The sequence below is a fragment of the Choristoneura fumiferana genome, chromosome 11, assembly GCF_025370935.1.
Source record: "Choristoneura fumiferana chromosome 11, NRCan_CFum_1, whole genome shotgun sequence".
NCBI classification, from domain to species: Eukaryota; Metazoa; Arthropoda; class Insecta; order Lepidoptera; family Tortricidae; genus Choristoneura; species Choristoneura fumiferana.
Genome location: NC_133482.1, coordinates 9177058 through 9199463, shown reverse-complemented (window position 1 = coordinate 9199463; position 22406 = coordinate 9177058). Strand labels below are relative to the sequence as shown.

Genomic DNA, 22406 nt, shown 5'->3' with positions numbered 1-22406 from the left:
ACTGTCCCTTGCCTCTGTTGTTCATTTTTCTTCCCCTTTTCCGGGGCCAAACGGTAAAGAGAAACTTAATTGGAGGCTTTCCCGCCGACTCTCGGGCTCAATGAAAAATTACGAGCTAAACGAGCACACGCTTGGAATTTTGTGCTCATTCTCAGAGGCGTTTCATGGAAAGAAATGCGTAGACTTACTTACGTAAGGCTTCCTTAAACTTAGATAAACGTAAGCTGACAAACGTAATTTCGATGAAATATACTGCTCATTAGTAGACTTAATTTAATTCCGCTCTTTTAAATTCATGCCGCGAGTGTTTCAGTGTACTTTGGCGCGCCGTCAAGGGTCTTTCGCGAGATTTGTATTTTGAGGCGCGTTAACGTGTTCTGTCAGCTTTAAAAATAAATCTTTTTTGCTTTTCATGCTCTGAAAGTACGACAATATAGCCCCACATAAACGGAGTAAAATGCACAGCTTAGTCCCAAGGGAGTAAAAGTAATTATTTTTCAAAATCCTCGCATTCTGAGAATAGCCGTGTGCCCTGTAGTGGGACGTATATAGGCAAAGATGATAATGATAATGATTTTTGTAATTTCTTGCAGTGAATTAGGCTATACGAGTACAACCAAGAACTTGTAAGTAACATACCGCAAGAAGCATTTTTGTATTTCTGCTATTGTGAACAAAAATTGCTTTAAACTTATTCATTTATTACTCTTACCTAACGTGAATAAAATGTATTATAACTAAGCGAAACTTGTACTATCGATGTTAGGCAACGGCCATAACATCACATAAATGTCTATCGGTATTGAACCTAGGACCTCTAGTCTCAAAGTCAGGGTCATCAACCACTACGATCCTTAATAATACACCACTCAACAATCTGAATAGACCAATCCCAGTGTTCCAGTACGTTTTAATGTAACATTTTTGTTACATTTTTGTAATGTATAATTTTTGTTACATTACAACGTTATTTCAAAATCGACTGTTATTGTTTTTACATTCCGAAAACACTAATTGGTTAAGCAGTATAGCGGATTACCCTAGTTGTTCATTATTGCGCTTTCGGGATTCCCTCTTGCCGGGCATTGCATAATTCACGTGGCTGCGATTAACCCCACTGCATTAGGGAACATACTGCAATATTTATAATGTGCTTAAGTATATGCCTTTAAGCGTTCTATTTGTTTGGATATCTGTTTCTGTTTGTGTAATAGTACAGAATCTGATTGCAAATCTATCTACGTCATCGATTTTCATATAGGGACAATTATAGGCCCTTCATCTCCCCAAAAGTTATGTAAAAAAGCCAAGCCTGCATTAGTTCCAATGGTGTTTATAGGTAGCTGAGCACTGGTAAATAGAGTAAAAAAAAAGTGTCTTTTCCGCTGGCCAAAAGACCAGACCAGAATAAGACAAACTTCATGCTATCCTAATGGGCAACTGCTGGCACCATGCGCGTTTGGGTAAGTACTCTATGTCGTAATTTTGACCAAAAAATATCCCGGCTATCTATCAACCCGCCTACTAAAACTAAGGTAGACTTGTTTTTATGTTACATTAGGGCTGATAAGGCCCAATATTTTTTTCGCGTGTGGTACTCAATGACGTATGTAAATTTGCAACCAGATTCCGAACTATAAGGGTAATTTTCCTAAGAGTTTTCCCAATGTGTGAGAGGTTCATGATCCCTAACGGATTAATTTAAGTAACTACTTAAAAGGCTTTTGCAATGCACAAAGCATTATGATTTATTATTAATATTTGTCTTGTATGTAATTTTATAATTATTATGATAAAATTCAGCATATGTACCAACAGTCGCGTGTATAAAAATTTATGATATCCTGACGTTATATGGTTGTAGTACATAATAATATTTTTGAGTAGTTTGAATCAATGCGTATTATTTTTGTACTTGTTAAATAATAATAATATGTTTACAGTACAGAATATGTATACATGTCAGGAAAAGTGTTAGTTCAACAAATAAATGTTTTGAGACCATTATTGGCTTGGATTAATCTAGTCCCAAACGAATCAAAACTCCTACATACTCTGAGTACCTACTTAATAAATAACTGATAGCCGTGGTGGCCTAGTGGTTTGACCTATCGCCTCTCAAGCAGAGGGTCGTGGGTTCAAACCCCGGCTCGCACCTCTGAGTTTTTCGAAATTCATGTGCGGAATTACATTTGAAATTTACCACGAGCTTTGCGGTGAAGGAAAACACCGTGAGGAAACCTGCACAAACCTGCGAAGCAATTCAATGGTGCGTGTGAAGTTCCCAATCCGCACTGGGCCCGCGTGGGAACTATGGCCCAAGCCCTCTTGTTCTGAGAGGAGGCCTGTGCCCAGCAGTGGGACGTATATAGGCTGGGATGATGAAGTAAGGAAGATTCGAGAACTAATATTTGTAGGTATATTTCATACATACCTTGATAGAAACAGCTAGGGATCGATCCCGGCACCTCAAGCTTCATATCAAATTTTCTAATCGTAACTAATGGTATCCGGTCGTCTTGTCTTTGAAGTATAAAAAGTATTAAATTAGATTGGCGGGAAAGCCCGGGTTTTAATTTTATTATGGGAGTCGGATATTCAGTTAAGATTTTAAAATGGCTAACGTCGAGTGCTGGTCCATCGGGATGACAGCCTGCAGACGTTTTAATTAAGGTCCATGGATAGGACGGCACAGATGAGTGAATTTCGCAGAAGCTGGATAGTAAAGATGTAGGTACTTAGGAACACGAGCTTTGCGTAATTCAATTCATGTTAATATTCCGAATAAGTTGTTTTTTTCAGTTAGAAAGCAAATAAAAAATAACTACTAATAATAAATAATTTCAGACTTTTTTGTCCTATAAAAGATACATTAATACCAAATCTCAAGTTTTTAGTATAATGAAAGTTCCCTATAGGTTTTTATTCCCAGGTAATTTGTATGAAAATATTTTTTAATGACTGTCTTTTGACTGCGTTGACTAAGAAATTTGTTTTTTCATTGCTCCCTAAAGTATAGCAGATTTAATTATTTGATATTCATTTCAGATTGAATCCTCCATGCCTTCTACAGAAAAGCGGTCTCGACAGACTTTTGACAGACGAACGATCAGACAACAAACTGAATCAATAAAAAATTGATAAAAATTCAAAATGTGTCAATAATTTAAAAAGTAAGCTAGTAGGCAATAAAAAGGTACCAGGTAATGTAATTAAAATGTCATAATTATTTAGAAATCCATCAACAGGGTACAAGATCTTATTTTTTCTACTCTATTTTATTCTAGCAAATGTATTATCTCTTTTACTTACTATGTTATGTGACTAGAAAGAGATCTGATTACTGTTAGCGCTAACACCCTAGGGCTGTACAAAACGGGATCACCGACTCGTCGCGTATGCTCATCGCATCTTCAATTAAGAGATTCGGTCATTCCATTACATTAATTTGATTGAACTGTGGCTGACACGACCTGGCACTAGTTACGTTCGAAAGCTATACGTTTTAGTGTAATGAGGATTGTTAAAGTACAGTTGTAATCGGAAAGCAATTTCAATTTATTCCTAGAGTTGATGGAAACGTCCGAGTGCTCGACACACTAGTGCCCAATAGATGACACCCTCTGACACCTTTGCTAATGACATAAAATAAAAAATGGCGACTATTGGGACAGTGACAAGTACGTTTACCTTAATTTGAATTCGAGGATCTTCTTTGCTACAATCATAAGAAAGTCACGTGGTGTTGTATTCAATTTACCTGTGTGTAACAAATAATATAAAATTAAATAAATATTATATTTTACGTCTAACTTTATAATGATATAATTTCAAGTAAGTATATTTTATTACATAGGATGTAGTTAAACAAAAACTTAGAGATATTTCCGGATAAAAACAGGCGTTAACGTTGCGTAACAAACATTTACGCTAAATTACAATGTGTCTAAATGTAACGGTTTAGGACTTGGGATTTAATCCAAATTTTATGGTAATATTGAGTTGAAAAGTACTTAAAGTAACGAACACACACATATTCACAAACGATTACGTTATTATTGCACTAACGACTTACTAACCTTGAAGGTTATATCGACCATTAATAATTATGGATTGCTGCATGATAGGGACTTTGTATATCGAGCGAAACGATCTCTGTTTATCTTGGCTTAAATTGATCTTTGATTACTACGAATAACTGAGGTAGTAGGTATTAATGAAGTTCGACCGTAACTCAAGTGATTGAACTTAGTGCATCGAATTTCATAATTTAAAAATATGAAATTTGTGCTGACTATTGTTTTTATGGTAACATAGCCATACTTACTATTATTTAAATTATTGAGCTGCATTGTAAGATTTTTACAAAAACCTGTAGCCCTTAGTAAAATAACGGGTTAAGGTTTGCATGGACTTTAAACTACAGTTATTTCATTTTATATTTTTATTCCGGGCTCTCAGTCCATAGGTTCTAAAAAATGAATAAAACCACAAATACTTGCCAGGCTTAATTTTTAATCCTCCTTTACACTTTCCTTTTACAATATTTACAATGTCGTTTATCACAATTTGACAGTCAATACATACCTACATTTCCTACTATGTACAAAATTCGTTAAACTATTTGCCTATACACAGCTCTCTGGACCTGGGATCTCCTCTGCTATGAGATGTTCTCTCCTGCTGAGCGTCGTAGAACCCGAAGACTGTTTACTCGGTGCAGCTGTAGATGGCGATAGTAACTGTTGAGAAAAAAGACTCTTAGAATATTTTAAGTTAACAAAAAAAAATTGAGCTGGGTTTTGAAATCACTTTCTCGTCATTTTGTGACGAATGTGCTTTAAAAGTGTTATCTATGCCGATTAACAGTTCTTAAGTTATTATTTTATGCTTCTATATGGTCAATTTTGCCTTTTGATTATAATCGATAGGTAACTTAAATTTGCATAAAATTTGACATAATTTCATTTCATTGATTAAATTAGTTTTTTTTAATTAGGTAGATAGCTTTCTATCATCTAAATTATTTATTTATTTTGATTTCACTATATTTATTTAATTGTAACTAACACAGATGAAGCTATTACTAACAAATATGGACTGTTTGAAATAAAAACATTTGAATTGAATTTGTAACTATGAACTATGGCCCAAGCCCTCTCATTCTGAGGGGAGGCCTGTGCCCTGCAGTGGGACGTATATAGGCTGGGATGATGAGGTAAAATTCCCTAAATTTTACATTATTAATACAAGCATTCTGCGCTGATTATACTTTTTCTGACTGTATTTGCTAGGTCATTCAATCTACTTAATGATGTATGCCATTTCGAATCAATTTGACTACCCACTAGAAGTTGGTCAAATTTAGGTTTACAAGATTTTAACGATAACATGTGACAATCTTGCAAAATATGCACACAACATAGGGTGACTGTCCCAGTCCTCGAAATGATATTTCCCAATAGATACTTTGCTGTCACCTCTATTATTAATGGTATAACAATTATTACAACTACTGACTAGTACTTCTACCTCAGTTGTAGAGGATATTAGGTAGCTACCTATAAGCAGTCAAGTCAAGACTCTTGACTCAAGAGTAATGAAATCCGGCCGGTTTTCTTATACTAGTGAAGAATAAATAGAACATGGACGACCAAGCTTTTCTCGGGTTAATACTCGTGAACATGCGTTTTCCAGAGATAACATCAAGCTAGATTGATTGTTCACCCCCGAAAATCCCCAGGTAGCATTTCATCAAAATCATTGAACCGAAAAATTCTACCCTAACAACTGTTTCTTTCTCACTCAAACATAAAATCCGTAAATAATGTTGTCGAACTTCGTCTGTTTCATTAAATAATTTAAAAAATATGGCTTCATAATCAGATCAGCTCAATGGTACTATATTATGGTATTGTCATTAGAAACTACGCATAAATGCCAAGTTTCGAGTAGTTAAATACTACATAAATCAAGTTCAAAAATTCTTTCACATATTCATAGATACCTACATAGATTCATAATACTACTGTGTTTCACAAATCACACGGTACAGTTCGTAAACTTTTTTTATTTGATTTTCAGTTTTGCCCCCAAAAGTGTCTCCTGAATTTAATATTCATTTATTTGCGTAAAATGTTCGTGTTAGGCAACATAAATTTTATAAGTATGCCAGATTTCAACTTAATTAATCCAAATTCGGAGCAAATTGGCAGTGACAGACGGAGAACGGAGACAAAGGAGTGATTCTATAAAGTTTATAGGATAAAGGTTCCGTTTTTGCTCTCGAATATACAGAGCAAATAAAGGAGAAGCTAGCAGTCATGACATATAAGGAGGTAAAGGTGGCAGCGTTTGAGTAGAGAGAAGTGGAGAGCCTTTCATCTGCACCGAACAGAGTGTAACTAAAATAAGATGAGAGATACAGAGCCCTAAAGGTGCATACATATAAATATGTATTTGTAGACAGTCTTGTACATAGTCGTATGCAGTCGCACTTACCGCGCGCGGCTCTTCGTGAGCAACCCCACGCTCACTCGACCACTCGTCGCGTAGCGGCCCGTTCTTGACCGCTTCTGGACACCGCTTTGGCAGCGGATCGCCGTCTGAAGTGGAAAATTTCAATGTGGAGCTCAAATCCTTGCTTTGTGAGTCAAATAAAAATAATAAAATACAACAAACTTATTTATGCTTACGATTTTTACGGATCCATGTAAGCTTTAATTTTATTTGTATTGTTATTGTAGATTTATAATCAGATATCGGAATTTAAAGGGCAATTTTAAAAACAGTTAAGGAGATTTTAAATTGATAAACTCAATTAGTGACCCTTTTCCATTTAAAATAAAAGTGATAGCTTAAATTTTGTTAGTAAAAATAATAATTTTATCTACATAATTACACTAATATTCTAGATTTATGTGATGTGTCTGTAAATAACAGTGGGTTGGTGAATACAATTTTCTTTTATTATATTAATTAAGTTCCCAATCCGCACTGGGCCCGCGTGAAAACTACGGCCCAAGCCCTCACATTCTGACAAGAGGCCTGCGTCTAGCATTGGGATGTATATAGGTTGGGATGATGATGATGACACTATCTAGTTATAGTTTTATTTAATTACTTTGAGTAATCATTAAGGCGGGTCTATATCGAGTGTAATGTTTGACATAACTCTTTTTTTGTCTGTAACCATTTATTTTTCAGAATTGTTATAAAACAAACCTAACCTAATCTATAGAGTTCTACAGAATGAATATTTAAAAATTATGAAAAATGTACGGTTTCAACGGGAAAAAAATTATGACTAACATACAGGACTTATAAAATCATGGCAGTCGAAAGGATTAAGGCTCCTGATTTTTTATTTTTGATACCCCACCTACAAACTGTTTTTTTTCCCACAGCCCAAACATACACAAAAACCTAACTCCATTATTACCTAGTAACAGCTGCAAAAATAATTTATTCTGAAGCCTTACACGTGTCTCTACGGTAAACATACCTACTCGTGACCTCAAAAATGTCACGGAGCAAAACCAAACAAAAGCTTTTTAGAAATGGCTGAAAAACATCCCGAAAGCTTAGGTAAATGTTTCAGCCACCTGGCTAAACACAAACGTGGCTTTGATCTCGCCTAGCAATCCTATTCGGATTACCAACAAAGTTCTAGGTTAAAATTATGATTTTGCAAATGACGGGTGACATTAGCTTTTCACGAGGTAAACTTTATGGAAATTGAATTTAGTACAAAATAAATTCAAAATAATTTTAAATACAAATTAACGTATTATTTAGAACTAAAATCTTGATCAGGCAAATTTTATTACTTTATTAATTATTTTTAATAAATCGAAATAGGCAGTAAAAACTAAATCAACAAAATAATGAAAGGTGTTACCAATCGTTGATCGGAGGTGTTACCTATAAGTGTTTATGGAACGATTTGAAATAAAAAAAAACTTTTTATGTATAGTTCCCGTTTGGTCCTATTTAATTTTGTTTTACCTTTTGGAGTTACCAAACAGAAGTCTGTTTTTTCTTGTATCTATTTACTTTCAGGTTATTTTCCACATTTTGTACCCTCGACAAAATCGTAGAACCATTCTTGAGTCATTTCAGATACCAGATACCAAAAAAAATTTTTTTTTTTAATTGGTCTCATTTCTGTGCCCTCAACTTTACAGCAACAACTAAAAAGCTACCGTACAAAACATTCATAAATGCTCTACCACAGAAGAAATCAGCTACATTATTAAGTCTTACCAGGAGGTGGATTTAATATGTCAGGCTGCGCTTGCTTGGGTGGTTTGAGCGTGTACGCGACTACGTATTGACCGTCGCCCGCGTTTAATTGCAACTCCGGTGATTGCTGCTTTGTCGGCAATGCTGCCCTATTAAAAAGGAAAGAAAAATCACTTAAAAGAATTCTTGTAAAATTTATAAAGAAGGTAAATTACCTACTTTATAAATTTTCTTCATTAAATTAAAAATGGCTCTATAATAATAATGAGCCTTGTAAAGTGCCCGGGATAAATGCTAATGTAAGCCAGCTAGAATCTTGAAATTGACACATGGTTTGATCTTAATAAATCGTTAAACCACAAGGTTTATATTTTTTTTATCGGTATGAAATATTTACACTGCAATGAAAACTCATTAAATTTACTGTTATAGTACTTGTATTAAGCCAGCTTTACTAAATAATGAGAGCATACAAATATTTTGTTAATTTAAATTATTATTTTTTAGCTTTTGCAGCTTGTGGTTATAGTTCTGTGAACTTACTTTTTTCTCCGTAATAAAAATGCTATGAAAACGACTGCGCAGAATCCAACGACTAGAGTTAGAATGATCGCCCAAAATGTAGTCGACGACATCCCTGCAACCAGACCGCTCCCACCATCTGTTAAAACAAAAATATTTTAAGGTCTTTACTTATAATTTAACAACAAAAAACTGGCCAAGAGCGCGTCGGACACGCCCAAAATAGGGTTCAAAATTAAGTAATATTTTTCTCGGGATTTCGTATTTTATACGGAATCTTCCAAGTTTAGGTATATTTTATACCTTAGGGTGCTATTTACTCATAAACTACTAATAATTCTCAAGCAAACTTAGCCGTTATAGTTTTCCTTGAAAGTTGATATACTTACTACCATCCTGAATTTTTTCAAATTTTTCCACCCACCGCTTTAGATTTTAGAGGGGGGGGGGACGCTCGATTTTAATGAAAATTTGCACTAAAAAAGTTGAATATTTTTTAATTGTACTATTTTGTCGGCATAGTTTACTTATATATCCGTGCAAAATTACAGCTTTCTAGCATTGATAGTCCCTGAGACAGACATGACAGACAGACAGACAGACATGGCGAAACTATAAGGGTTCCGTTTTTGCCATTTTGGCTCCGGAACCCTAAAAAGGGTAAGTAGGTAAAAAAAAATCAGCTTCTTCCTTTCATTACTGTTAAATTTAATTTATTCCTTTAACTTACATAATTCAAGACATATTTTTTTAATTTCACATGTGCTTAATTGAATTTAAAGCTGATAATTATCAAAACTTTAGGTAATTTTTATTTTTTTCGGGAAATCACGATGTGCCCGGTATAGAGCTAGGAATATCGACGAATGCGTTGCTCTAATCGATCTGCCATGTTGTTTCTCAGGCACACCCTGATATGCCTGGCTAACTTTTAGGCATATCATGAAATGGCGGCATTTCACGATATGCCTAGGAATTTCGTGATCTGGCGGATTTTACGATCGGCCGCCGACATATATAATAGTACCTACTAACGTAATTAAGTATGATGCATGCAACTGCATCGAAATACCCAGAGCTTATTGAAGGTAATTTTTAATGTATAATTATCCGTGAATCATTAAAAACAGTTAGACTTAATTATTTACCTAAACACGATTATCTTTAAACTTTAAATTACTCGAAGTAGCTTGTAATTTTTAACATAAAACTTGATTACCTTTTAAAAATTAAATTAGCTCTTAGAGAGGCTTAGTTTGAAATTTATAGCTGTAGAATCCTTGGTTGTAATGTGACTATTTAATATCTTAGTTACTTAAATAAGCACTTTGTTCCTAGTGCTAATGCTTAAAAAATATACACATTAGCGCTTGTGTCAACTAAGCAAGCAAGAATATAAATAGAAATACAAAAACTATTTCGTTTCAAAAAAATCTCGTGTGGCCTTTTGTTACTAGTTACGTGAAAGTGCACTCTAAATAGTTAAAGTTAAGTATTTATTTTTTGACTACCCGCCAGCCCGGCTTGGTACGGATAGGTGACCTGGTACAATGACAAAAATGAGACTAAATATAATCAGCAAGCATCATCTCTCTCTCTCTCTCTCTCTGACAGTTACAAACATAACTAAAAAATATTACTAACCAAATAGGAGCAACCGTTCTGGTACGGATTATATGTTTAGGCATCGATAGTGACGGGGACGATCGTTTTGGAATTAGGTATTTCTGGGAATCGGCTATCTTTTGTACATTACATTACGTACATTAAACGGAGTACATAGGAAACGGCAGTAACGGCGACAGTCGTTTCCAAAATAGGTGTTTTGGGAAAGTAAAATCGAACCAAACGTATCTTTTGAAAAAATTAAACACATTAAATCGGAAGCGGTAGTGACGATAACGGATGTATAAATTGGGATGTTTTGGGAAACGGATATCATGTTCCGAAAGGATAAAAAGTAACTTACCAGTTCTTCTCTCAGGGTCTCGATAAGCCAGCGAATGCAGAGTTATCCGATCTGAATTCCCTTTGTCATTTCTAGCGTGGACAGTTAACTGTAGGTTACCACCAATCGACCAGAGCGCTCCAACAGGCACCAAAAATATTGCAACACCATCTATCAAAACGAAATGGATTTTTATAACATTTTCAGATAAAGTGCTTTTATTTAATTTTTAGAAAAATTATTAGATTCGTTTATCAAAAATGTTTGAAAGTTTTGAGTACATTAATTTGGAAACTTTGTAAACAACAAAAGTTGTGTTGAAGTATATTAACGTCTCGAGTTTGCTACATCATTGATGAGTGCCAACCCACGTCTCATTACATAGCATCAACTCTTGCAGCGTGGGAGATGGATACAAATTCACAATAGCATTCAAGAAGTAGGGACTTAAATTGGAAGTCATTATGAAAAGCTTTGCATCTGCTTTAACTGGGGTGATTGGAATATTTTACAAGTGCCTACAACGTGAGCTTACTTATGCTACTTGCTTTATTTTATGTATTTAGAGGTACCTAATGTAAATTAGTTTGCACCTAAGAGACTAACGAGACGGTGCAATGCAATTTAGAACAGTTAGTAAAACTATGAACAAGTTAGTTGTTTTTCTATTCCTTACATCCTCTTTCAGCACGATGTTCCCTTTTATATATTTTTATGATAGGCAGAATGTTATAAAAATAGAAGTATCTTATGAATCTTTTTTTTTTTCATGGAAGGCATGTGGCGACTGTATTTCCGCTTCCGTTTTGATCATTCATAATGCGCATGTGCGTGTACAGACGTTCGACATCACCAATGACACTTATTCTGTACTCTTAGAAAATCCTATTTTAGTTTATTGTGTTTTCCCATCGTTTTGTATAATATATTATTAATTTCTTCCGTACTTCTGTTTGTGTGTAAATATATTGTATGGTGTAAAGTGTGTTTGCTATTTTATTACGGACACATACATACTCTTATTAGGCAATTTAAAAAAAACTAAACTCAACTGTTGGCAAATTTAGAACCCACCAGTCTCATTAGCGGTGATGTTGAACCGCGTGAGCCCGCTGATTGAGTCGAAAGCCTCTAGCACCACTAGTTGCGGCAAGCCACCATCGTAACCGGCCACGCAGCGAATAACGAGAGAATCCCCAACATCCTGGCTGCTTGAATCCTCGATCCAGTTTGATCCGTTACCAGTGGAGACTGTGCAATTTCGTGGCGGTGATGGTCTTGCTAATAAACGGATAAAAGTTTTATTTTAAGACATAGAGCGACAAAAGAACAAAGTGGTGAGTTTAAAATATTATGGAATAGGTATCATCGATTGATAAACTTCAAGGAAAATACATACCTGCTGGAACAATTTGGAACACACAAGGTTTGGCTTGGATTCCGACGCTATTGGTTCCCCTGCAAGTCAGCGCACCGTAATCTCGCTCACTGGCCGGCGTGTATCTAAGTTCACTTATACTGCTGTTCACTGTACCTATATAACAAGAATATAAATTACAGACTAGAGTCAATAACTATATAATAATATCGATAAAATAGTCACATATACATTTAAAAGATTAGTAGCGTTTAACTGCGGTTTCATGTTAGCGTTAAATAATAACTAACATACAAACTTTCGCATGTACAATATTAGTCGGATTCACTTTCAGCAAAAGCGTTTTCAATCATAGTACAAATAATGGGTAAGAACGAATTTGGACAAGTTCTAATATCACACAAATATATGCAGCGCTTTACTTGTTTAAATATAATAGCCATCTTTATATGGGCAGACTCAGGAAGAGTACTAACAGCATCATGAGTGTCATAGCTGATAGGTACGACTGCCCCATTCTGGCGTACTGGGTCGGTCAAGTAAAGGCTATAGCGCGATTTAGATTTAAGTAGGCGATAAACTAACATAGATTAAGAATTACTGAATGAATTACTTTATATGGATGTAAAAACGTCTGAAATAAAGTTTAATTTAATTTAATTTATATATAATAGCAAACTTACCGTATCTAGCAGGAGACACATTGAAGCTCTCTCCGCTGTTATTGAACTCCCATAGGAACGAGACTTGCGCAGGATCAGCGTGTACGGAACATCGGACATGTAACGCCTCGTCCAACGCCGCGCCGACCACTTGTGGGGACGGCTCCGCGCAGACAGGCGCATCTGTATTTAAAAATCACAGTGAAAAATGAAGACTCATCATGATCAGCCAAAAGCCAAAAGACGTCCACTGTTGGACATAAAAGGGGGGACCCAAAAAAGAATATAATTTTTCAATTCAAGGATCCCGTTGCAAAATATTAAGTTCCAAAGTTTGTTACTGTCAAAGTACCTATCTCACAAGTTTGGCCGTTGGCGTGAAAAACTGAAAACAAATCACAATTATAAAAGTAGTATTTAAGAATTAAAAAGAAAAACTATCATAGCTTAGTAGGCTTTACGAGTTTACGAGTAGTAGTCGATCAAAACTTAATATCGAATATTTGTCTCATGTTATTAGGTAGGGAACCCTTTAATGCGCGTGGCTCGACGCGCACTTAGCTGGTTCTAAAGGTTTTTTTAAGCAAATGGCAAAACCTCGTTAAATCACATCACGTTGCATATCGAGGGTGCTCTAAGTAACAATAAAACATTCTTCTAACTATTGTAATAATGATACTTTTAACCCAGAAATTCCAGTAATCCGAAAGCCAACCTGTCAATATAAATTATTAAAAGTATAATTCTTATGATGACATGAAGCGTTATTATTCTTCATCAAGCGCAATCTACTGTTGATCTAATCAATATCCCAAGCGAAGTTTGTTTGTTACTTTTAAGTTCCCGGCCTCCAAACTTTGAAGAACCTATTACAAAGTCGTTGAACTCGCATGAAGCTTACTGGCGAGAGTTTTCAACTAATTATCATTTTATGATTTCATATTTTTAACACCCCGTTCAAACCCCAAAAACAACATGTAAATAAAGCTTAGCATCGTGGAAAACTGGAACCTATAAATTGGCAAACCGAAAAACATCAATTTTCCACTCGTAAAAAACATGTAAATCAAACTTAGAATTTATTTTCCCGGTTGTAATTATTTCGTCTTCTCTCACGTGGCTGGATGGCAATTAAGGGCGGTCAGTGGTCGCGGAAGGAAGCTATTCGATGCGCCAATATAGAATTGTATAATTAATCTTACCCCGGACGTCGTTGTTGATTTACATTGTTCCCGGTATAAAGGTAACGGGATTCGCGAACAACAATGTGAATTTAAATTATTTGCAGGAATAATTTTCTTTAAGGGACACGTTTACTCGAAATGCTCTTGTAAATTGGACCGTGCATCTGTAAACTTTTTAACATTGAGTGAAACAAATGCGTTTTGAAATTAACAGGCACAATAGCTCGTCTTATTTACTTTGTCTTTAGAGTTCTTCGATTGTATTGCAGAACTTTTCAAAACTATGATGTAATAAAATAAATTTCTACAATAAAATGTTGGCTCACTTGATAAAACTACACAGCAAAACTGAGTTCGGAGTTTGTGAACACTTCAACTGTTTATTGCACCGAAATAAAAGAAATTTTGTATAGTAATGGTTTCACAGAAATAAAATAGGTTGAACGAGCGATGTACCTGCGCGCGAATGTTTTCGTTTGTGAAATTTATTCGGGACGAGCGCTAACTAAAGCAAAGCTCTATGATTTAAAGTGAAGCTATGGAACAACAGATTGCGCAACTGTGAACCGTGGTAACATTGGGGTATAATTTCGATGATTTACTGGCCTTACCGACTTTCCTCGGCAATTACTATGCGGACGATGGGCGGAAGGAAGTGGGTAGATGCATCGATCCGACCGCGAACATTTGAATACCTACTGCGGACACGTCAGTATTTATAGCAGTGTAATTCATACTGCGCAGTGACATTTTATGGTCTCGATACATGTCATGGGGTTACATATTTGATGGTAATTACGGGAATTATGGAAACTATGCCTGATAGGTGCGGTTTAGATTTCCTGCTGTGATACTTTCAAACTCTGTTGTAGGTGGATGTTTAAATGAATTTGTATTACTCTACACAATAACACTTCTGACTTCTGACTTGAAAACTAATCTAATCATAATGTACACACAATTTCAGATTAATGTAATTTGACTTAACTAACACACATATTGCGAAATAATTTTTTGAATTTCTTGCAATTCTATTTTTTTCGATTTTTCGAGATTCTTGTGCGAAATCACATGAACCACAAGCTTTGCCGTGTCGGTAGGCCTCCAACAAGATGGAGCGACGACCTGGTTAAGATCGCGGGATCGCGGTGGATGCGAAAAGCACAAGACCGGTCTGAGTGGAGAGCCTTGGGGGAGGCCTATGTCCAGCAGTGGACGTCTTTCGGCTGACATGATGATGATGATGATGAATTCAATGCTGTGTGTGAAGTTCCCAATCCGCATTGGACCCGCATGGGAATTACGGCCCAAGCCCTCTCATTCTGAGAGGAGGTCTGTGTCCAACAGTGGGTCGTATATAGGCCGCGATGATGATGATGAATCCTGAATAACTAATTAGGCAGTTTTCAGTTATTCGATAGTCTACCATATTATTTCTTTGCACGTGTTATGTACAGATACGTCTTTTAAACTAAGGTGTATAAAACCACTTACTTTTTAAAATATTCTCTGCTAAATTACCACCTGCCTTGTCTAGACTGATTTTGGTATGCATTTTTGCTATTCACTGTGCATAATTTACTACTTTGAATATTGCACATATATTATTTATAGTCTTAAAAGTATATACAAATTGACGTTCTCAGAATGCATTCATATTGATATTGTGAGTAACCATAGTTCATTGGCAGCCTCGAATAATTATGTTTAACTAAGTCATCTAAACACTTACATAAAAACAACAGTTCAAACTGACTGTAACTATGTGAACGCGCGGCCCAACCTTTACAAAGTATTTTTATTGTAATATTAATGAGGAATAAGCTAATTTTGGGAAATTTCTTCAGAATAAGGAGTATAGGATCTGGAGTGAATCAGCGTGCAATAGCTAATCTATCCCTATCTCACATCTGTGGCTTTGTCCCTATTGCTATTGCAGAATTTATCATTCACAAAATTCATCTTTGTTCTTTGTGTACAACTTTTTTTTTGCATAAAACTGACCGTGATTGACCCCTATCTCACCTGATGTTAAGTTCAGATGAGGCCAAATATGTCTCACTGGTTCAGTAACAGCCTGTTCACTCATACATACTAAAAGGAACCTATATGCACAGTTTAATTCAAATAGGTACTTGGGGTTTGAAGAGCTAGTCAGTCAGGCCTTTTCTTCTAATATAATAATACGATCAAAATTAATTTAAAGAAATATGTGTCTCAATATGTCTGCATTCTTAATGCATGAATGAGAAATATTTAAGAAATTGCTGATCCACTTACACTGCACCCGTAGCCTGACGACCTCGCTCGAAGTCTCGCCCCTGGCGTTAGCAGCTTTGCAAGCGTACCCGCCTGCCTCTTGTCTTGTGACCTTCTGAAGAACCAAGGACCGGGTACTGACGATGATGCCCGAAGTCATGTTCTGTGTCACGGATCTATCCTAGTAAATGGATTGCTTTTAGATGGTGGAAGTCTCATACCTATTAAAACCTAGTTTAGAGTTTTAAGAAAAGTCGTGCAAATTACATTAGGTACATTGCGAGGCTGTAAAGCGAACGAGTTGGGAGTGGTCGAAGCTTTCATATACATAGTTACGATGATTATATCCTCCTGTCCGGTCTTGTGACCGATTATGGAAAAAACTATTTAAATTAGTTGTTAAATCCTGTTCAAGCTTGACAATCCCCTACATTTTGACACTGCTAAATCGAGATTTTTTTAGCAAGTAGCCGCGTTACTGTCACAATTTTACTGCTATTCAAAATTCGATTGGATATCTTTACACACCGATAATTTATTTCTAATACATAGGTACCATCAGCTAAATAAGTGGTCTATCAACTTTTAAACAAGTTCCTATCCAATGAATATGTCGCTAAAGTGGAACTTTCAAGTTGACAGACACGTCAACTTGAAAGTTCCACTATTTTTTATGACACGCCAACGATTATCAACTTTAGGGTGATAGACCACGTATTTGGCTGATGGTACATTGAAAAGTCAACCCATCAGCTAATGATTTCCGATGTTAGAGGCCCATACATTAATATAGTCCCTAAGTTCAGTAAGTTTTTCCGATTACCTGAATTCGTCAGGATCTAATTCATTGCTACGTTATTAACAAAAGCTAATAGACGTAATTTAAATTTGGAAAATATCCAAGCAATATTACGGAATGGCCTTGTTTTGAAAAGCTAGGATGACAGTCAATCAACCACAACAAAGCACCTGCACATTTAGTCGATTGAAATGGCTTGTTTGGTTTTGATTACTCGTAAAAAAGCAAATTGTGTACCTACCTGATTGAAAATTCATGAATAGCATTATTTTACAAAATCGTTTCTTAGTATCGTGAATATTGATTAAGTGTCTAAATCTTGACGAGATACTCAATGGTTACTATAACCACAAACTAAATGTTATAGGTTGAAAGGCACTCTATTTAAAATATGAATTCACGACAAATAATTTGGTCGCTCAGCGAATGCAATCAAAATATCGTTTAGTTAACCATTTATTGAATAAATTAGTGCAAAAGCTTTTATGCAAGCGCGTTGACATTCTGTAGTTTATAAATAAAGCTAAAAATCATTTTCCAATTTAATTTTGAAACGATAAAAACTGAAGATAACAGTTGGTATACTCATCGATGCGAGGCGAGGCGCTCATAAAAAGTGCAAGCGAAGTGTTATAAAGTTAATGCAATCAATCCACTCCCTTCGCCAAGCCCATGATTTTGTGGTCACCCTATATCAAACCATCAATTAGCTTTTATTCCTGCCAATATAGCGGAAAGATTAACATGATTTCAAAGCCATATTATCCTTAGTTGTTTAAATTGTAATAGTCATAAAGAATGTTCTAAAATTAATTCGATATATTCAGCAGATAGTTGGGTTAGTTTGACTTATTACTCTTGTAAAGGTTTTTCATCATAATTTTTGATTCAATATCGAATGACGTATTTGATGTCGTATACTTAGAACATCAACCAATTAGTTCGATCCTGAAAAACAATCTGGTCGTTATTCAGCCAAACTAGCCAATCCATCCGGTAAAATAATTTAGTCAGATTTTATAACACAATGTGGTATTTAGTTATGCACATAAACTGCTATTATCTCTTTACATTCTCAAATTAAATAACGTCTTCAAAATAATGCCGGAATCAATCTTATTTAATTTGTATTAGTCACAAATACCTATACTATATGAGCACAAATTAATGTAGTCATACTAAACGTAGAACTTCTGCTATTTAAAATTAATTTTACGCGCAAAGATTGTTTGAATAACAAAGTGCAGCTTTAAACGCAATGTAATATAATAATTGTACGTTAATTTGCCGAGTAATGTCTACATGATAGCTCACAAAATTAACGTAGCACTGTATTTACTTACTCTGCTATTTTAGTCTCTCGTGCTGCCATAATACAATATGTAAAATTTGTTGTTAGTTTAACAGGCACTGGTAGGGCCTTAATTTAGCTAAAGGGCGAAACAAAGAAAGACGCGTTTTAGCATTATTAAATACGTTAAAATAAGGCATTTTTAAGAAAATAGTTAATAGAAAAAATCTTTCATTCGAAAATCAAGTCAATACTTTCAAACCAATCTGTAGGAAACATAATACTTTAAATCAGACGTAAAACCTGTAACCCTGCGATAGTGGTAATCAAAAACACTGCGAAAAACGAATGTGTATTTTTCCAAGTTGTGTATTTATTGTTAGCTTGAAGCTGTAAAGTCATTATTCGTCTGATGAAAAAGTTGAAAAAATCATTCATTTTTCTCAGTACACCTGTACTCACGCCCCGTTACTCTTGTTGTGTCAAGTCATAATCATGATTATTGTTCGAGCGCAGCGTTGATCCCACGGACGAGGTTCGACCAGGGAATCCCTTCCCGTATTGTTTGATTAGGTTAACTAAAAGCTTTTATTTTTAATATTTGGCATTCTTTACGATCTTTTCAAACTTGTAAATAAGCAAAAAGTACGTGTACAGTTGTGTAAAGTAAAGTAAGTGTAAAGTTGAGCGTTTTATTTTCGGAGCAGTGGCTTTGGATCTAATGACAGCAGAATGGCAAGGCAAGCCTGTTCGAGTGGCGATGGCGACTGTAGTAAAGCCACCTTGCTGCATATACTTACATTATGGAACCATGAAATCCTGTGCTCCCTGGGGTTGGCCCGAACGTTGCACTCGAAGTAAACGTCGTCCCCCTCCTTTATGTCGTGGGGGTTGAGGGTGCTGCCCAGCGTGAGAGTCACGAGTGGACTGTCTGGGAGAGGACACATTTGTTTATATTTAGATTCAAGTTAATAGTGGATTATATATTTTTTTCTTGAATATAAAAATGATGAAAATGAACAGTAGGGTAGCGAAATATTAGAAGTAATTACACTACCCGAAAACATATTTATGTTATTGTTATATAATGCGATCAGCATTAACATTACTTTATATTAAAACAATCTGAACACAAGAGGAATAAGCAACCGTGGCCAGCGAATTCTCTGTTAATTTCATGGTCAAGATGCTCACAAGATAGTAGTTAATTAACAACATACGCAATGTATTATAAATACACTCGACACGCCACCGGTCGTGAAAAGTCGTGGTCAGACTTAGGTCGCCTTTTGTGTAGATGTTTTTCCGGAAGTCTTTAATTTTGTTAATAATCAAAATACATACCAAGCAATAAACAAGAATTAGGTGACACTACAAGATTGACGAGAGAAACTGTCTCTACATAATATGTACAGACAGTTTCTCTTAATGTATATTGTACATTAATATATTCCGGAATTACATAATTACATATCTCACTGGAAAGCACGGGCCTCCTATCTTAATGGGTTAGTACAGATTACTGTATTTGTTCATACATTCTTGAGTTATTAGCTTCATAAATGTATGCAGATTTCACTAAGCAATATAAATATTCTTATAAATTTTAACTTTAGTTAATATTTTTGTATTTAGGTCTAATTGAAATTAGAAATATAAACAATGATGCACCATTCGGTTAAAGACCTGGGAAGGTTGCCAAGTCACTTAGATATCCCCTGTTTTAACACTGACAGTTTATTATTCGATTAAACAGAGAACGTATCATATATCTGTTACTTGAAATAACAGTAACTTACCAGATAGTAATTAAGTACGCGCTAAATTTTGCGTACCTACGAAGTTTTTTGATACACACCGGGCCCTCGTGGGCGAAATCCTAAAACTTATCATCAAAGACAGGAGGTCAAGGCCAGTGTCCTCGGAATAAAAGAAAAAGTATGTACTTTTTATTTGTGTATCCATGAATAATACCGCTTTCACCTTAGAGCGCTAGCAACGCGGCAGCTGTGTGTTAGCTCTTTATCTGTCTATAGTATTCCGGTATTGGCAACCTCGGCCTGCGAACGCGACACACGACCGTCACCATGTCGCGCGATCCACTGCTTCATCATCATCATCATGTCAGCCGAAAGACGTCCACTGCTGGACATAGGCCTCCCCAAGGCTCTCCACTCAGACCGGTCTTGTGCTTTCCGCATACACCGCGATCCCGCGATCTAAACCAAGTCGTCGCTCCATCTTGTTGAAGGCCTATCGACAGCTCGTCTCCCGGTCCGCGGACGCCATTCGAGAACCTTCTGGCCCCATTGGCCATCCGTCCTGCGAGCAATGTGCCCCGCCCACTGCCACTTTAGTTTCGCAATTCTTCGGGCTATGTCGGTAACCTTAGTTCTACTGCGGATATCATCATTTCTTATTCTATCCCGCAGAGAAACCCCGAGCATAGCCCTCTCCATAGCCCTCTGAGTGACTTTGAGTTTTCTCATGAGGCCCATCGTTAGCGCCCACGTCTCAGATCCGTATGTCATCACTGGCAACACACACCACCACCACCACCACCACTGCTTAGTAATAATTAATTATAAAGCACTGAAGGATGTTTAGAAATAATTTCGAACTGCATTGGCGACCCCTGACTCCAGACTTTACAAAACCAGTGGTAGTTTTTTTAATATTCATAGGTGCTTGTTATATCTTAAATTGAACAAAGATACTTTGACTTTAACTTTGGTGCAGCGACCGCTAAATACGAGTAAGTAGATGAAGCCTTTCTATTGGTTCATGTCATGTCATGATGCATGGCGCAAGCGCGGCCTAAATTCGTACTAAGCGGTGGTGTTTCGAGCGACCCAGTCGCGGTCGCATGTCGCGGTTGCTAACATCAACCTTCAGATCTGCCACGCTGCTACCGCCCTAAAGCTGCGTTTCCACTTGAGATGTGCTGTGCGAGGATGTGTAAATGAAGCGTTTCTATTGGTTAATGAAAACCAAAACCCTCGCAACACATCCTCACACATTGTTGGTGGAAACGCTGCTTAAATGTGAAAGTGGCCTCAGCTGAAAAATGCGATACTAACATACGATATTGAGTTGCACGCTGTCGTCTATGGCCTTCCGCGGTAGTGAAGGGTTGGCTGCTATGCACTTTATCACTGCTCCATTGTCCAAAGGAGTAGGAGTGAATACTAAAGTGCTGATTGCCCTGGTATCGTTTGAGTGGTCACTGATCTGAAAATAAATTACTGGATTAGCTATGTTAAAAAGTCATGCTTTTCCCCCGCAGTTAATACAATAATACAAAACAAGACAATAATACAATAAAACTACAAGACAATAATAATAATACAATATATAATACAAGACTTTGAATGAGTACCTAGCTATAAATAATTTCGTCAGGGATAATGCAAATCCGCGTTCCTATAAGTCTCGCGATCCAGCATGGCAATGCTGCTAAAATCCTGGGATCCTTGCCGCGGGTCAACTGCGATAGCTTGTATTTTTAAATTAGGTTTATTTTCCTACTTTTTTATATTTTGTATTTTAATGTTTTAAATTTAAGTTGCTATTATGTCAGTTTAGTTTTTGTTAGTTATAAGTATAATGTAGGTTTGGTCTCAGAAAAGCATAGTTATATATTTTGTTAGTTTAGGTTATTAAACATATTTTAATGATTTGTAATTTTTTTGTAAATAAAATGTTATATATACAAGTAAGTATTTATAAAAAACCATCCCCTGTAAAACTAGTTATATGTAGTTCAGATACGCGATTTAAAACTACATATGGTATAATACTCAAAATGCGGTTGTACAGTCAAGTGCAAAGATATAGACACGACCAAAGTTACAAAAAATGTGTATACACGACCTTAATGTTAAGTGCATTAAGTCGTGTACTTATACATATTTTTGTAACTTTGGTCGTGTTTGATCTTCGCACTTGATTGTACTATCCCCAAAGAATTGCCATTATGATGACCAATCGACGATAAAACAAAGGTTGCCAAGTCTACGCTACCTGTCTACTATCTAATATCCCCGGAGTGAAAGATGATAATATATTATGTTATTCTCATAGGTTGACCCTGTTTTTCTTGATGATTTTTTTTTGGTA

The 22406-nt window shown here is 35.9% G+C and overlaps 1 protein-coding gene across 3 annotated transcripts in view; it reads right to left on the bottom strand.

Annotated features, from left to right (window-relative positions):
* Positions 1-22406, bottom strand: part of LOC141432705 (neural cell adhesion molecule 1-like) — a 202956-nt gene that overhangs the window by 35789 nt on the left and 144761 nt on the right. For 2 of the 3 annotated variants that reach the window (XM_074094436.1, XM_074094437.1), the window contains exons 8-18: positions 21368-21518; positions 19088-19218; positions 16219-16378; positions 12776-12937; positions 12114-12248; positions 11789-11995; positions 10736-10885; positions 8788-8905; positions 8266-8393; positions 6502-6605; positions 4499-4742 (exon numbers count right to left, since the gene is read on the bottom strand). In XM_074094436.1, the coding sequence (XP_073950537.1) occupies positions 4629-4742; positions 6502-6605; positions 8266-8393; positions 8788-8905; positions 10736-10885; positions 11789-11995; positions 12114-12248; positions 12776-12937; positions 16219-16378; positions 19088-19218; positions 21368-21518 (1560 nt within the window). In that variant the 3' untranslated portion in view covers positions 4499-4628. Of the gene's footprint in view, positions 1-4498; positions 4743-6501; positions 6606-8265; positions 8394-8787; positions 8906-10735; positions 10886-11788; positions 11996-12113; positions 12249-12775; positions 12938-16218; positions 16379-19087; positions 19219-21367; positions 21519-22406 lie in introns of those variants that run through there. The other variant, XM_074094438.1, reaches the window with a different exon arrangement.